The 17,896-nt window shown below is 41.1% G+C and overlaps 1 protein-coding gene across 2 annotated transcripts in view; it reads right to left on the reverse strand.

The window, feature by feature from the left end:
• Positions 1 to 17,896, reverse strand: part of LOC133641733 (neural-cadherin-like) — a 342,738-nt gene that overhangs the window by 46,777 nt on the left and 278,065 nt on the right. For both annotated transcript variants that reach the window (XM_062035681.1, XM_062035679.1), the window contains exons 29-30: positions 15,774 to 16,038; positions 14,778 to 14,961 (exon numbers count right to left, since the gene is read on the reverse strand). In XM_062035681.1, coding sequence (XP_061891665.1) covers positions 14,778 to 14,961; positions 15,774 to 16,038 — 449 coding nt within the window. The remainder of the gene's footprint in view (positions 1 to 14,777; positions 14,962 to 15,773; positions 16,039 to 17,896) is intronic.

The following is a 17,896-nucleotide window of genomic DNA, read 5'->3' on the forward strand; positions in this document are numbered from 1 at the left end:
AATTGAATAGTTCAATTTGTGTATTATTAGATTAGAAAATAGTTAAAACAGTTTTATTTTGTAGAGAATCATAGCAAGCAAATGGAACCAAATTGTTGGACTGGCCCACGTGGGCAGCTGTTTTTAGTCAGCAGGTAATGTATCTCTTACTCAAAATGATTTGTCTGCACTGAGGATGGTACCTTTCACATTTCCATCCATCAACCAATTCCTGGTAGGTGGAAATCAATGCCGGGACTCAACGGTACTAATTTTCACTACTTTTGTGGGTATTCAAATGTTAAGTGTTAACACTGAGCTGTGCTGTCCAGATGTTATCTTGTTTTCTTACACTTCTGAGTCTCATTTGCTAGTACTGTACAGAATTATTTTATAAAGTAGACTTTGCATGTCGTTACAATTCCGAGACGTAAGATGACCACTGTGTATAGACTAGGGCGGGGGTCAGCAAAACGCGGCTCTTTAGTGGCACCCTGGAGTATTTTTAAGAAAAGATTGAAAATGGAAAAAGATGGGGGGACATTTTTTTTGTTTTGTTTTAGTATGTTTTTTTGTTTGAGGACAAACATGACACAAACCTTTCCAATTGTTAGAAAGCCCACAGTTTAATATGTTTGTGTGTATGCTTCACTGATGAGAGTATTCGTTGTTGATGTTATTGACTTGTTGGAGTGCTAATCAGGCATATTTGGTCAGTGCAAGACTGCAAGCTAACCAGTGCTAACATGCTATTTAGGCTAGCTGTATGTGCATATTGTATCATTATGCCTCATTTGTAGGTACATTTGAGCTCATTTAATATCCTTTACTTTTATCCCGTTTGTATATAATTTAGTTGTGCATGTCTCACCACACATTATCTGTATGTAATATTGGCTGCATTTCACATGGTTGTTTATGTCCCATGTTGTTCCAGACCACAGCAAACATTACCTAGCTTGCCAAAGATTGTAATAAATCTATTAAAAGAAGACAGCCTGTCCTTTCCTTTAATTTGACACACACATATATATACCTTTGGCCATTAAAAGCCAGTCATTTCCAGGAGTTATCTCACACTCTGAGTAACCTCTGATTTACTAATGGTTTCTAATGTTGTAAAAATGTGTAGAATAAATATTACATTTCAACATTTCTGTCAACAAAGATTTGCTTCAGCCTGCGACACATAGTCATTTTGATAGTAGGCTATTTTAGCTAATATAGACACTTATGTCATGTGTGGCCTTCATTATAAGACTTATATACGGCTCCAGGCCGATTAGTTTTTTGTATTTTTGGTCCAATATGGCTCTTTCAACATTTTGGGTGGCCGACCCCTGGACCAGGGTGTGTTGCCTTAGCCAAGAAGCAGTCTTTGCTATCAAGTTGAATGTGCCAGTCTTTTTTCTTTTTCTTTTTTGCACCTTCCAGAGTGTTTAAACTGTAAGTATTGTATTTATTACACACCGACTACAATATAACGTGGATCTGAGTTGGAGTTTTTACTACCAAATGTGGACGTGTTAAAATCGGCATATAAAATCGCTTTTGCTAATTGTCTAGGGCAGTGGTTCCCAACCACCGGACCGCGGCCCGGTTCCGGTCCGTGGATCCATTGGTACCGGGCCGCACAAGAAATTTAAAAAAATAAAAAATAAAAAAATACATAAAAACTTTTTTCTTTTAAATCAACATAAAAAACACAAGATACACTTACAATTGGTGCACCAACCCAAAAAACCTCCCTCCCCGATTTACACTCATTCACACTCATTCACACAAAAGGGTTGTTTCTTTCTGTTATTAATATTTCTGGTTCCTACATTATATATCAATATAGATCAATACAGTCTGCAGGGATACAGTCCGTAAGCACACATGAATGTATTTCTTTATGACAAAAAATAAATAAAATAAAATAAAAATACCATACACCCATTGATTTTTGAAATATGTAAAGTACCTGTAAGAAGGAATATAAAATACAAATGTATTTCAGTTTTAGGAGCTAAATGGTGGAACAAGCTCAGTGATGAGTTGATGACATGTAGTTCTTTGTTAAGATTTAAGAAAGCCTTGAAATGTAAAATAATGAAAACAATTGAAAATATAGGGTCCGTGTACCTTCCATTCATTATATTTACATTTTTTAAAATGTAAATCAAAAAACACATTTCGGGCCATTTTTTCTATTTTCATTTCTGAAACGAAAGTATTTAATGACACTTTTTAAAAACGACAATAGGACTCCTGCTGAACAAAGGTGTTATCGTTATGCTAAAAACATGCTAAACGCAAAGGAAAAGCTCAAATACTGCTTACAGTTCAATTTGTCATCACACAGATGAACACACATTTTTGCATTTTGGATGAACTTACAGTATATTTGATGTTTGTGTTTATCTGGAAAAACGAAAATCCATAAAAAGAAACCCGCACAAAATTCAATTTTTTGGGGCAATATTTTAATGAAAATTATTCCTTTTATCTTTGTTTTAAAATCTGCCATATATTAAAAAAAAAAAACGGCCCTAATTTTGGTTTTTGGTTTGCGTTTAAGAATTGGAAATAGAATGAACGGAAGGTACACGAACCCTATAGCTTACTTTCCATCAAATTGACTTTTTGAACGTTTATGTACCAGGCAATCTAGTTTTAAGTGAATGTATAGGATAGGCAAATATAAGCCTTGGCTTCAGCCTATTCCTTTTTTGGTCATTATTTTTCTTTGTGTGTGTGTGTGTGTGTGTGTGTGTGTGTGTGTGTGTGTGTGTGTGTGTGTGTGTGTGTGTGTGTGTGTGTGTGTGTGTGTGTGTGTGTGTGTGTGTGTCTGTGTGTGTGTGTGTGTGTGTGTATGATTGTTAATATGTATAATCTGTGCTGTTAAATTGATCACACAAAATGGTTAATTATATGACCGAAATAAACTAATTTCATTCATTTTATTTTGGTTTTCCAGGCAAGTGTTTGTGCCAGTGCCGAGTCTGCAACTGGGCGTGACGTTCCGTGCAACAAAGCTTTGGTCGGTACCTATAAAAGTATCAAATTCAGTACCCGTTTTGTCTGAAGACAAGAATGTATGGCCGACAAATTATTTTTTAACAAAACCATACAGTGTGGACTTCGAATTTTAAGTTAGTGGAGTGGAAAACAGTTATTTAGTTATTTAGGAGTAATACTTCATTTGTATATGCATCCACTGGTCTATCTTCAACAGACTACAGATGAGTTTCATGACCTGGTTAAAGGCCTACTGAAATGAAATGTTCTTATTTAAACGGGGATAGCAGATCCATTCTATGTGTCATACTTGATCATTTCGCGATATTGCCATATTTTTGCTGAAAGGATTTGGTAGAGAACATCGACGATAAAGTTCGCAACTTTTGGTCGCTGATAAAAAAGCCTTGCCTGTACCGGAAGTAGCGTGATGTCACAGGTTGAAGGGCTCCTCACATTTGCACATTGTTTACACCAGCAGCGAGAGCGATTCGGACCGAGAAAGCGACGATTACCCCATTAATTTGAGCCAGGATGAAAGATTTGTGGATGAGGAAAGTGAGAGTGAAGGATTAGAGTGCAGTGCAGGACGTATCTTTTTTCGCTCTGACCGTAACTTAGGTACAAGGGCTCATTGGATTCCATACTCTCTCCTTTTTCTATTGTGGATCACGGATTTGTATTTTAAACCACCTCGGATACTATATCCTCTTGAAAATGAGAGTCGAGAACGCGAAATGGACATTCACAGTGACTTTTATCTCCACGACAATACATCGGCGAAGCACTTTAGCTACGGAGCTAACGTGATAGCATCGTGCTTAACTGCAGATAGAAACAGAAGAAATAAGCCCCTGACTGGAAGGATAGACAGAAGATCAACAATACTACCAAACCCTGGACCTGTAACCACACGGTTAATGCTGTGCTGCCTGGCGAAGCCTAGCAATGCTGTTGCTAACGATGCCATTGAAGCTAACTTAGCTACGGGACCTCGACAGAGCTATGCTAAAAACATTAGCTCTCCACCTACGCCAGCCCTCATCAACACCCGTGCTCACCTGCGTTCCAGCGATCGACGGCACGACGAAGGACTTCACCACATTGATCGGTGCGGTCGGCGGCCCGGAGACGGAGGAAATCAACCCAGACAGGTGAGGACAGCGGCCCGGCGGCGGACGGCGTTATAGCTTTCGACGACACCCCGGCCGCCATCAGAGTCGGCAAGAAACATATATTTCCCCAAAGTTACGTACGCGACATGCACATAGCGGCACGCACGTACGGGCAAGCGATCAAATGTTTGGAAGCCAAAGCTGTACTCACGGTAGCGCGTCTGCTATCCAACTCAAAGTCCTCCTGGTTGTGTTGCTGTAGCCAGCCGCTAATACACCGATCCCACCTACAGCTTTCTTCTTTGCAGTCTCCATTGTTAATTGAACAAATTGCAAAATATTCACCAACACAGATGTCCAGAATACTGTGGAATTATGTGGTGAAAACAGACGACTTAAGCTGGCCACCGTGCTATTCCAAAATGTCTGCTTCAACCCGTGACGTCACGTGCAAACGTCAACATACCGAGGCGTTTTCAGCCGGATATTTCCCGGGAAATTTAAAATTGCACTTTTTAAGTTAACCCGGCCGTATTGGCATGTGTTGCACTGTTAAGATTTCATCATTGATATATAAACTATCAGACTGCATGGTCGGTAGTAGTGGGTTTCAGTAGGCCTTTAAGGTGTTGTTCTTTGCAAATAAACATGCTGAAGTTAAGAATTTGCGTGTAATTGTCCATGGAGACTATCAAGATGCAGCTAAAATAAGTGAGAGATGTGACAAGATGATGAAGAAGGACGTCATTAGGTGAAAAAACGCAGGCACAAATAAATGTTTCAGTCTACAAAGAAGAGGAGCGTCACCGGGCAAATAAAATGCATGATCGCACTTTTTCCACCACTTGCTGAATAAACAAAATTCAATCAGTTCAAGAGCAATCTTAAAGAGGTACATGTATCATTGTCAAAGTCGGTAATCGGGAGACACCTTCATGAATGTAAATACAAAAGGTTTACCACAAGGTACAAAGTCAGGCTCAAAAACGGAAATTAAAGATTAGAACATAAAAGAAAACATTTAAAAAATAAAAATAAATTTAAAAAAACTAACTTGCTGAAAGTCAAACTGTGTTGGCCTACGCTCGTGTATTATTTTCCTTCTAAATGTTGCAAAACTGATAGGATGGCCCTGGTGACTTCAGGCAACATACCGAGGAAATACCCAATATATTCTCAAGGCAAATACGTACAATAGATAAAGACAGAGGCAGAGAACATTGTTTGTTCAGTTCCTTCCCTTAATGATTACAAGTAGTGATTACAGTAGAAGCATTTAAGTCCAATCTTAAAACTCATTTGTATATGCTAACCTTTAAATAGACCCCCTTTTTTAGACCAGTTGATCTGCCATCTCTTTTCTGCTCTGCCCCCCTCTCGTGCGTGGAGAGGTTATTAGGTGACCACAGATGAAACGCTAGCTGTTCAAAGTCGTGGCCCGGGGTGGACCACTCATCTGTGCATCAGTTGGGGACGTCTCTGTGCTGCTGACTTGTCTCCACTCAAGATGATCCCCTGCTGGCCCCACTATGGACTGGAGTCTCACATTATTAACCAGATCCACTTGACGTCCATTGCACCGGTCGGCCAGGGGCGGCCCCCTCCAAGGTTTCTCGTTGTTTCCCATTGGGTTGAGTTTTTTTCTTGCCCTGACGTGGGATCTGAGCCGAGGATGTTGTTGTGGCTTGTGCAGCCCTTCGAGACGCTTGTGATTAAGGGCTATATAAATAAACTTTGATTGATTGATTGAAGTACATTTTTACTTACAACTGGTAGTTTGTTTTAGAGCAAATGAACTTAGACAATTATGGACGAAAACGATCATATTGCTGAAGACAATGTCTGACATCCAGAGTGTTGGAAAAAACTATCAGGAAGAAAATGAGCCTAAATGCGCCTGGACCAAAGTTGAAATAATATTCAAAGATATGCTCCTGAAAGACAGTCAATTGTTCTGTCTGAAAAAAGATGAAAAGTGACCAAATCGCTAAAATGGGCTTCCAAGTAGTAGTCCCTCATTATATTCCTACAAAAGCCTCTGAATATTTTTCGCCTGTGCCCACCGCTTGCTCTTGGCGCCTTGTACCCTGAGGCGGTCCCGTAACCATAGATTCTGGACATCCGGGCACTGAGTAAAGTCACACACAGTTTGGGAGGAACAAAATCACAGGCAGACGACTTGGTGATCATGCTGTGTTTAAAAGTACAATGAGATGTGCTGCTGAAGTTTGGTATCCTACTAACCTAACTCATTGTGCTGTATACACACCCTTTGTACACTTGTATGTACTAGGGTTGTACGGTATACCGGTATTGGTATAGTACCGCGATACTAATTAATCATATTTGGTACGATACCGCCTCTGTAAACTATATTGTTCAATACGGTCTATGATCTTGTCTAACAAAGCTAGTATGTTCGTGCAACGAATGCTTAGGAGCAAAGCACCATCACACTAGCGTAGCTTAGCATGCCTGTTAGCCTGTATGTTGATGTGTCCTCCAACTGACAGGGCAAAATATATTTTGGACAAATAAAACCTATGGGTATGTGTTCAAACATTAGCACGGCTATTTACGGTTTCTGGTACTGTATGTGCATCAGGCACATACGGGGTGGCATTTGCTTGCCACAATATAATGCATTGCATGTAATGATTTTCTACTTTGTGTATTGACATGGTAGTAGGCTATATGATTTATGCGTAACGTGGTTTTTGCGTAACGTGGGTTGTCTCACAGAATCGCACTCTGCACTAAAAGATGGTGATGTGCGTACATGGAAGAGAATGCAGTGCATCAGGTTGGATGCAACATGGAGTTATGCTGAACGAAATGTAGTGGTACTTGTACCCAACGTTCCCTCTAAGGTGCGCGCCTGCGCAATTGCGCACTGCTCAAGCGTCCTCTGCGCACAGCAAATATATGCCGCGCACCAAATCAAATCCCATCTGAATTCTAAACAAAATAAACACATTTATTCTGTGTAATTTTGCAATGCAACTCTGAGTGACAGTGACAACAAGCGGCCCTAACGGTGTTCGTCAACACCGTTCAATTGAAAACCGTTCAATTGAACACCGTTCGATTATTGTAACGTCTATCGAGATGCTTCGAGGACAGGAATTATATCGATCACTTTATTGAGCAAAACTGTTTATATTCGGACATAACCACACCAAAAACATGAGTAAAACACTTCTATCTCGAAAAACTAGTCATTTTCTGCCGTACAAACCAGGCCACAACCAACTTGTCATCTGTCACCAACACGCATACCACTAAGCCACTGGTGCGTTTATGGCCACACAAAAAGTCGGACAACTCAAACACCACACAAAGTTACACTATGACTCCTCAGTCACACGTGTGCTTATTCTACTGTCATTTATTATTAATGTTAATGCTGTTACTAGAGAAAGTTACAGGAATGCACACTTCATCCTATGCTTACATTTCATTGTGCAAAATGAGGATGTTTAAGGGGAACTAAATGTGATCTCTGAAAGGGGTACAAATGATTTCCAAAGCAGGACCCCAGCCCAGACATATTGTACAATACTAATCCATAGCTTTTGAAAAACAAGATTTCTTTTATTTTCATTACAAGTGGGCCAAATCACTAATATTACAAAATAATCTCATGAAACTGACTCTTCTCATTTTAATGTTATTATAAAAGATTGGTTTGAGACAGGTGTGCTGTTGGTATTGCCACGTGTGATGTTGCTCACATGTGCTCCACTGAATGCTCAGGTAATTTATGTGTTTGCTCAGACACATGAACAATTAGAGGGAACATTGATCATACTGTTGGTCTTGGCTTGCCATCAAAGTAGGCCTATGTGATATATAATATATTATATATTATTATATACAATTATTTTGATGGTGGTCCGTGCGGCCAAACTAGACATTTTAGCAGGTAATGCCAACAATCTGTCCCGACTCCCGACAAAAATATTGCTGCTTAACTTTACAAATACATTTGGCTAATCGACATCGACATCAGTAAAATGTGGCATAATTACTTAGTAAACCATCTTGCACGAAGCATAAACAAGAGAAACCTACAGTGTAGGACTCGTCGATTGCCATTTGAAGTTCCTTGGAGTAGGATTTGGCTGCGTATTTGGCAACCTCAGTCATGTAGAGTGGGAGGGGGCTACAGAATTTTGACCGTGATTGCAGTACCATTTCTGGCCACATTACTACATATGGCACCTTTAATGTGTCTGGTAAAATGTAAAAAGTAATGTATTTCAAGTGTTGCTGCTCTTGGGTAATGATCTTCAAACAGATTATATCTGACACATATCACAGGGCGAAACAAATGATGGCATTATTTTGCACTGAATACGTTATCTTATTTATATTCAACTCTGTGTGTAGTGTCTCCAAATATCCTACAATGAAAAAGATGCATACACTTGTTTTACAATACTGACTAATTCTAATTGCCAGTCCTTTTCTTGCTTGCATATTACTTGTGCGGAAGGAAACTTATTAAAACTAGATCTAAATGATTTAGTTACTTTACACCGTGTTCCTGCATATCTCAAATAAACTATCAAAAGTATTGATATTTTGATTTGAGAATTGATTTGAGAGCATAAAGATCCGGTTTCGGCCCACTCAAATATTTACACTGAATTAGTAATCTTACACTTGATTTTAATCACATTCAATAATTATATCTAACCTATTTAGTTTACAACCTTGTCAAATGAAGGAAACCATGTGTTAGTAACAAACACATATCATATGACACATAAATCTTAGGCTTAGGTCAGGGTGATAAGAAAAAGAAGTACTAATCAAATATAACTAATAAGAAAAAATATATATACATACAATTGTGTAATGCTAAAATACTTAATATCAGGAATAAATAATAATGGTAATACTTTAGTATGGGGAACATATTCTAAGTAACAAAGACTTAATTTAGAGTTATTTGGACACTAGGGGAACATATTCTAAGTAACAAAGACTTAAGGGTTAGGGTTAGGGTTATTGTAGTTTTGTGTTTTGTTATGTAAGAACAGACCATATTAATTAAGTGGTATCAAAGGGAGAATCATATACAACAACTTCCTTACTTAGTACTAATAAGCAATCATTCTGAGGTTATTGAGGGAAGATTCAGGGTTAATGGCTTACTGGTTGTATAATAAGGCCATGCAGAAAAATGCATTAATAAGTACTTAATATTGACTAATTAAGAGCCAATATGTTACTAATTTGCATGTTCATAAGCAACTCATTAATGGTGAATATGTTCCCCATACTAAAGTGTTACCATAATAATATATATGTTTATTAACTAAACTATCTATAGAATTAAAGGGCAAATGAAAATACGGCTCTCCCACTTTTGTCATTATTTTTTGCATTATAGGCTCCGGCGACCCCCCGCGACCCCGAAAGGGACAAGCGGTAGAAAATGGATGGACGGAAACTTCTCTATGACTTTAGTTGCAGACCTTTTTATGTTTGTCTGAGATTGTCATTACTGCCACAAGTGGTGGAAAAGTGAATTACAACTGAGTACCGCTGCAGCCTATACGGACCATCCATCCATCCATTCATCCATTTTCTACCGTTTGTCCCTTTCAGGGTTGGGGGCGTGGGGGGTCTGGAGCCTAGCTCAGCTACACTCGGGCGGAATGCTGGGTACACCCTGGACAAATCGTCACCTCATCGCAGGGCTGACACAGATAGACCACATTCACACCACAGCTGAGAATTTATTTATTTTTTTTACGCCCCTCCGGGGGCGCTCCTGGACCAACAATAGGCCCCAGCCCTATAGTTAAAAAACACTGATGTAAATGATACCCAAACCTACATGCATGAGTGGTGCGAGACTGCAGACAACAGCCAAAGCATAACAACCGTCCTCACAAAGTTATATGGAAATTAGTTATGTGTCTGCTGAATAATTCAGCAGACAAACAGTGAGATAAACAAAGTAATGATTTCTAATTTTTTATAACAATTTGGCCTTGGCAGATGTCCTACCTTTGTGAGATATTTTGCTTATTAATGTGAGTCTCCCTGATGTGCACACGAATAGAAAGGTTGGCTGTAAGGATGGCTTAGGGTGCAAGGTTCACTTTTTACTTTTTTTTGCCTCCAAGCGCCTTAGTAAAAAAAAGAACCAATGAGTCACGAGCCAAAGACAGTGATTTTAATTGTGCAGCAGCCCCGTGAGTGAGGAGTTTAGCCCTGTGCCGCCATAAATATGGTAATAAAAATTGTCACGTACGATAGATGGCGACCAGTTAGTTTTGCGGACAGGCCATCAATGATTGTGTGAGCTTGAAAGAGGTCAGAATGAATATTTATTAAATTTGGAAAGCCACCCTTTGGCGGTCTAAACAAAACGACTCACTTTGCCCACTTTGGGCACCCCTGCTCTACATTTTCAAGCTTGAACGTCTTTTCAGCACGAGGATCTCACTAAACCAGGGGTGTCAAACTCATTTTTATTGAGGGGCCACATCGCAGTTATGGCTACTCTCAGAGGGCCGCTTTTAATAGTGAGTAATAAATGAATATTAATAAATAAGGATGATATTATTACGCAATTGCTTATGCATTTGGTCATCATGTTTTTTACGTACTTTACAAAAATTTATATTTTTAAATGTAGACCACCGGCAGCTCAGTCAGAATTTTATCGTATCATTTTTTGTTGTTGTTTTTTTAACAGCATATTACTGTAAATAGAAAAAAGGTAGCACCATATTTTACCGTCAAATTCTGGTGACAGATTACTGTAAAATCTATGGTTGTTGCGTTTTTAAATAGAAAAATGTTACCACTGTTTTCTTTTAGGGTAAAAATCTGGCGACAGGGCAGCCAGTGTTTTGCTTTTTTCAAATATATAAATATTTTTATACAATGTACAATTTAATGGATAACTTGATTTGATCATGAGTCAATCAGATATGTATTTCTATTCTAACAAAAAAAGTTTCTAATGTATGATAATATAATATTTGTTACAATATTAGGAAACACGAAACTAACATATCAATATTATTACAGGTTATAACTACTTTCCAACCTAAACTCATACAAATTTAACAAAATATGACATTATTAATGTGAAAAAAAATAGTATTACAGATTCATACAGATATTTAAGCATCTATTTTTATTTTAGGAAAGAAAAATGTAATTTGTTACTTCATATATGATTGAATAAAATTATATGCAATTTCATACATTACATGTATTTTTTTTCTGTCAAAATGAAAACAACAAATACATTTAACGTACTTTATTGGCGCGCATTGTTTCCAGGCTTTTGCGGGCCACATTAAATTATGTGACGGGCCAAATATGGCCCCCGGGCTCTGGGTTTGACACCTCTGCACTAAACCATTCAATCTCTACCATGTTGAGCTGAGTGTTCTAGTCTTTTTCTTTGAGGTAGAAAAAGAGATCTGTGTTTTGATCTTTTAAATGTCTTTTATTAATTTTGGGAAAATAACATTACCATCCAGGAACGAAAATGTAATTTTAGAAAGAGTTGCGGGGGGGGATGCAACTGGCTTGGGTTAAAAGGGGGCGTAGCTTGAAGGGATTTGATGCGTGTTTTGTAGCAATATGAATGGGAAACAAATTGTTCAACAATTAAGTTTGTGTGTGAAATACAAACATTAACATTATATAACTTTGGTTTTTCAAGATTGCATTTCATGTATGTCATGACTAGGAATTCAACAATTTCCGTCGGAACTAAGGACTGATACTTAAGCCATTGCACAACAGCCTCAAAAACACTTCAGTTGCAAATTGCGTTCCTATTCCCGTAGTGCAAGTCTGAGTCAACAACATAACTACCTCCTCTAGTTTGTATTTTTTATTTATCTTCCTTGTTCGTGATTCATATGGTCGTATGGAGGCCAACTTGCTTTTACACAATCGCTGATTGGTCAGCTGCTGCGTGCTGTCAATCATTGCCAGGTTGGTAAAAAGGCAGTGCCAGAAAGCCAATCAATCAGCTAATAGGTGGTCTAAAGCAGACGTTACTGACACTTTGTGACCAGTGAGTATCAGTACCATCCATCCATCCATCCATCTTCTTCCGCTTATCCGAGGTCGGGTTGCGGGGGAAGCAGCCTAAGCAGGGAAGCCCAGACCTTCCTCTCCCCAGCCACTTTGTCCAGCTCCTCCCGGGGGATCTCGAGGCGTTCCCAGGCCAGCCGGGAGACATAGTCTTCCCAACGTGTCCTGGGTCTTCCCCGTGGCCTCCTACCGGTTGGACGTGCCCTAAACACCTCCCGAGGGAGGCGTTCGGGTGGCATCCTGACCAGATGCCCGAACCACCTCATCTGGCTCCTCTCGATGTGGAGGAGCAGTGGCTTTAATTCCAGCTCCCCCCGGATGGCAGAGCTTCTCACCTTATCTCTAAGGGAGAGCCCCGCCACCAGGCGGAGGAAACTCATTTCGGCCGCCTGTACCCGTGATCTTGTCCTTTCGGTCATAACCCAAAGCTCATGACCATAGGTGAGGATGGGAACGTAGATCGACCGGTAAATTGAGAGCTTTGCCTTCCGGCTCAGCTCCTTCTTCACCACAACGGATCGATACAGCGTCCGCATTACTGAAGACGCCGCACCGATCCGCCTGTCGATCTCACAGTCCACTTTTCCGTCACTCGTGAACAAAACTCCTAGGTACTTGAACTCCTCCACTTGGGGCAGGGTCTCCTCCCCAACCCGGAGATGGCACTCCACCCTTTTCCGGGCGATAACCATGGACTCAGACTTGGAGGTGCTGATTCTCATCCCAGTCGCTTCACACTCGGCTGCGAACCGATCCAGTGAGAGCTGAAGATCCTGGCCAGATGAAGCCATCAGGACCACATCATCTGCAAAAAGCAGAGACCTAATCCTGCAGCCACCAAACCGGATCCCCTCAATGCCTTGACTGCGCCTAGAAATTATGTCCATAAAAGTTATGAACAGAATCGGTGACAAAGGGCAGCCTTGGCGGAGTCCAACCCTCACTGGAAACGTGTCCGACTTACTGCCGGCAATGTGGACCAAGCTCTGACACTGATCGTACAGGGAGAGGACAGCCACAATCAGACAGTCCGATACCCCATACTCTCTGAGCACTCCCCACAGGACCTCCCGAGGGACACGGTCGAATGCCTTCTCCAAGTCCACAAAGCACATGTAGACTGGTTGGGCAAACTCCCATGGACCCTCAAGGACCCTGCCGAGAGTATAGAGCTGGTCCACAGTTCCACGACCAGGACAAAAATCACACTGTTCCTCCTGAATCCGAGGTTCGACTATCTGGCATAGCCTCCTCTCCAGTACACCTGAATAGACCTTACCGGGAAGGCTGAGGAGTGTGATCCCACGATAGTTGGAACACACCCTCCGGTTCCCCTTCTTAAAGAGAGGAACCACCACCCCGGTCTGCCAATCTAGAGGTACCGCCCCCGATGTCCACGCGATGCTGCAGAGTCTTGTCAACCAAGACAGCCCCACAGCATCCAGAGCCTTAAGGAACTCCGGGCGGATCTCATCCACCCCCTGGGCCTTGCCACCGAGAAGTTTTTAAACTACCTCAGCAACCTCAGCCCCAGAAATAGGAGAGCCCACCACAGATTCCCCAGGAACTGCTTCCTCATAGGAAGACGTGTCGGTGGGATTGAGGAGGTCTTCGAAGTATTCCCTCCACCAATCCACAACATCCACAGTCGAGGCCAGCAGAACACCATCCGCACCATACACGGTGTTGACAGTGCAATGCTTCCCCCTCCTGAGGCGGCGGATGGTGGTCCAGAATCGCTTCGAAGCCGTCCGGAAGTCGTTTTCCATGGCCTCGCCGAACTCCTCCCATGTCCGAGTTTTTGCCTCCGCGACCGCTGAAACCGCACACCGCTTGGCCTGTCGGTACCTGTCGTGTGTAGTAGTACCATGATATACAAAACCCAAAACCAGTGAAGTTGGCACGTTGTGTAATTCGTAAATAAAAGACAGAATACAATTATTTGCAGATCCTTTTCAACTTATAGTCAATTGAATAGATTGCAAAGACAAAATATTTAATGTTCGAACTGAGGAACTTCATTTTTTTTTTTGCAAATAATCATTAACTTAAAATATAATGGCAGCAATACATCCTTGTTTGTGAATGACTGAGCATTTCATGGAAGCTTCTTTTATACCCAATCATGGCACCCACTTGTTCCCAATTAGCCTGTTCACCTATGGGATGTTCCAAATAAATGTTTGATGAGCATTCCTCAACTTTCTCAGTCTTTTTAGCCACTTTTGCCAGCTTTTTTGAAACATGTTGCAGGCATCAAATTCCAAATGAGCTAATATTTGCAAAAAATAACGTTTTCCACTTCGAACATTAAATATTTTGTCTTTGCAGTCTATTCAATTGAATATAGGTTGAAAAGGATTTGCAAATCATTGTATTTTGTTTTTCTTTAAGATTTACACAATGTGCCAACTTCACTGGTTTTGGGGTTTGTATTCTCATTAGCTGTGCTCTTAAAAGAAAACCATGCCGTCATCTGATTGTCACCTAAGGCCAAAATCGAATAAATCTGATTTGACTATAAAAAACCTTAGTAAAAAGAAGTCCTAGTGGGCTGTGTTTGTATGTCTATATGTTTACTAATCTTCAAATATGCACCTGCATTCATGTTGCCTCCACAGGTCCACACAGACTAAAGGAGGGGAGCAATGGTGTTTCCTGCAGGCTTCTGAAGAGCAGCCCAGGGACACGCCCTGAGAGGAGACCACCTGAAGTCCATCTGAAGTCTGCTCACTGTCGAGGGCGATGGATCGATCGTTAAATCTCAGATCTCGCATGCAGCCTGCAAGGAGGAGGGGAAAGAAGTGGCACAAAAGTACCAAAATGAGACAACGTAGCTCAGGCAAAGTCATTGTTCATTCACCAGTTCCTGACAGGGGAGTAACATCCAATACAGAGAAATATAAACAAAGAAAAAATTGACCCAATGAGACCAAGGTGCGCCAATACCCTGTACACAAACAAATAAACAACCCAGAGGCTAAGTTGCCAGAGTTTTTGGAGTTTGTTCTTTTCTCGACTGTGCAGTTTACTCACACTGTAGTAAACATTAGGGCAAAACACCATTTAAATACAGATCAGTGCAACTGACTCACTTCTGCTCATCCGCTTAAAACCAGATGATCACTTAGAGCTATACAGTAAGGAGGCATCAGGAGGTGTAGCAGCAATTACTCACACAATTTAATGTCTAGTTAACTCTTCAGGTCCTTTGTGTTTGCAAGTTACAGAAAGATGTATTCATAAATTACCTTATTGATTAGCCATCAGGTGGCTTCCTCCCACCTCCAAAAACATGCACCTGGGGATAGGTTGATTGGCAACACTAAATTGGCCCTAGTGTGTGAATGTGAGTGTGAATGTTGTCTGTCTATCTGTGTTGGCCCTGTGATGAGGTGGTGACTTGTCCAGGGTGTACCCAGCCTTCCGCCCGAATGCAGCTGAGATAGGCTCCAGCAACCCCCGTAACCCCGAAAGAGACAAGCGGTAGAAAATGGATGGATGGATTAGCCATCAATACCCCTATTTAGCAAACAATTAGTTCACACAAAGACTTCACTAAACTTTGAACTCTACCTATAAGAGTCCACCTACCAAGGAAGCTTCTGTTGTGTCCCGACGGGAAAGAATTTCCAAGCATCACAACAGAGGGGTCGATAATGATCTCCTGACTCCGCCCAGGAGAGGCCGTTATCTCTCGCCGCCCTCCGCCCCCGTCCACGCGCAGGCTGAACTCTCGGCCAAAGCGGTCCACTTCCAAATCGTGCCACTCGCCGTCATTCAGGTGATGGAAAGGCAATGTCAGGTTGTAGCTTCCATCTCCCAGGTTGTAGAAAACAGCCAAGAAACCCTGAACAATCTGAGGTAATGGCAAAGAAAACATTAATACACAAAACAATGAGGGACTAAAATATGATTTAAAAAATGCATGGGATGGGTGTCAGATTAGTGGGATCACAATTTTAATTTGGGGGATTTGTGAATAATTTGGACCCGCTCCAACAAAATCTGATGTACTTTATAATTAGCTGGTATGTCTGTGTGAATACAAATTCTCGATTAGATAGATAGATAGATAGACAGAACTTTATTGATTCCTTCAGGAGAGTTCCCTCAGGAAAATTCAAATTCCAGCAGCAGTGTACAGAATTGAGATCAAATTTAAAAAATTAAAAGTAAATAATGGGGGTGTAAATGGAAATAACATAGAAAATAGTACGATAAGAATAATAATATAACAGTAAAAATAAGAATACCGTATTTCCTTGAATTGGCGCCGGGAATATAGTATTCGCCTGCCTAGAATTACAGCCGGGTCAAACTCGTTTCGCAAAATAATTAGCGCATGCTTGGCACTTCCGCCGGGTCAAATATGAGTCATTAAATGACTCCCGCCTCCAGGTGGTAGAGGGCGCTAGTGATCCTTCTTGCGACTACCAGTACTGCAGGAGACAGGTACTGCAGAAGAAGACAACAAGCAGCAAGCATGCAGCAATTGTTTGCTTGCACTTTTAACATGGAGGATTACATATCTAAAATAAAACCGTTTTCTAAACTGGACTTTCAATCGAAGCAGGAGGTAATAATTAAAGGAATATCTCCAGAGACTTTTAAAATTGAAGAAAGATGAGAAAGACTGCCTTTGATCAGAAGCAGCTGCACATGGACCCATCTACAAGTAAAGGTAAGATCATAATAACGTTTTTTTTATTAAATGTGTTTTTAATGATAAGGTATGCGCCGGAGTGAGAAGAGGTTTTAAAATAATTAGAGCATGCTTGCTCATTCCGCATGGTTTTGGTAACCGCAGGAGTGAGAAGAGGTTTTAAATTAATTAGCGCCCCTGCGGCTATTCAAGGAAATACGGTATAACAAGAGAAGCTAGGCAGTAGTGACCATGTTATGAAAATGTATTGCCCTGTCATCCTAATACCCCTCCTCCCCCCCAGAGAGGAGTTGTATAGTCTGATGGCGTGGGGGACAAAGGAGTTTTTTAGTCGATTAGCACTTGGGATGAAGCATTCTAGCACTGAACAGGCTCCTCTGGCTACTGATAACGGTATGCGAGGGTGACTGGCATCATCCATGATGCTCAGTAGTTTTTCCAGTCCTCTTCTCTGCCACCGTCACCAGTGAGTCCAGTTTTATTCCGATCGTAGAGCCGGCCCGCCTGATCAGTTTCTGCAGTCTGGAGCGGTCCTTCTTAGATGCACTGCCCCCCCAGCACACTACCATGTAGAACAGAACACTGGCAACCACAGACTGGTAGTACATCCATAAGAGTTTTTTGCAAATGTTGAAGGATCGCTAAAATTCGTTCCATCTTGTCCACTAGCGACGCTGAGATCATTATTCATGCGTTCGTTACGTCTCGTCTCGATTACTGTACGTATTATTTTCGGGTCTCCCTATGTCTAGCATTAAAAGATTACAGTTGGTACAAAATGCGGCTGCTAGACTTTCGACAAAAACAAGAAAGTTTGATCATATTACGCCTATACTGGCTCACCTGCACTGGCTTCCTGTGCACTTAAGATGCGACTTTAAGGTTTTACTACTTACGTATAAAATACTACACGGTTTAGCTCCAGCCTATCTCACCGATTGTATTGTACCATATGTCCCGGCAAGAAATCTGCGTTCCAAGAACTCCGGCTTATTAGTGATTCCCAGAGCCCAAAAAAAGTCTGCGGGCTATAGAGCGTTTTCTATTCGGG

Source organism: Entelurus aequoreus, linkage group LG24 (genome assembly GCF_033978785.1).
Source record: "Entelurus aequoreus isolate RoL-2023_Sb linkage group LG24, RoL_Eaeq_v1.1, whole genome shotgun sequence".
NCBI classification, from domain to species: Eukaryota; Metazoa; Chordata; class Actinopteri; order Syngnathiformes; family Syngnathidae; genus Entelurus; species Entelurus aequoreus.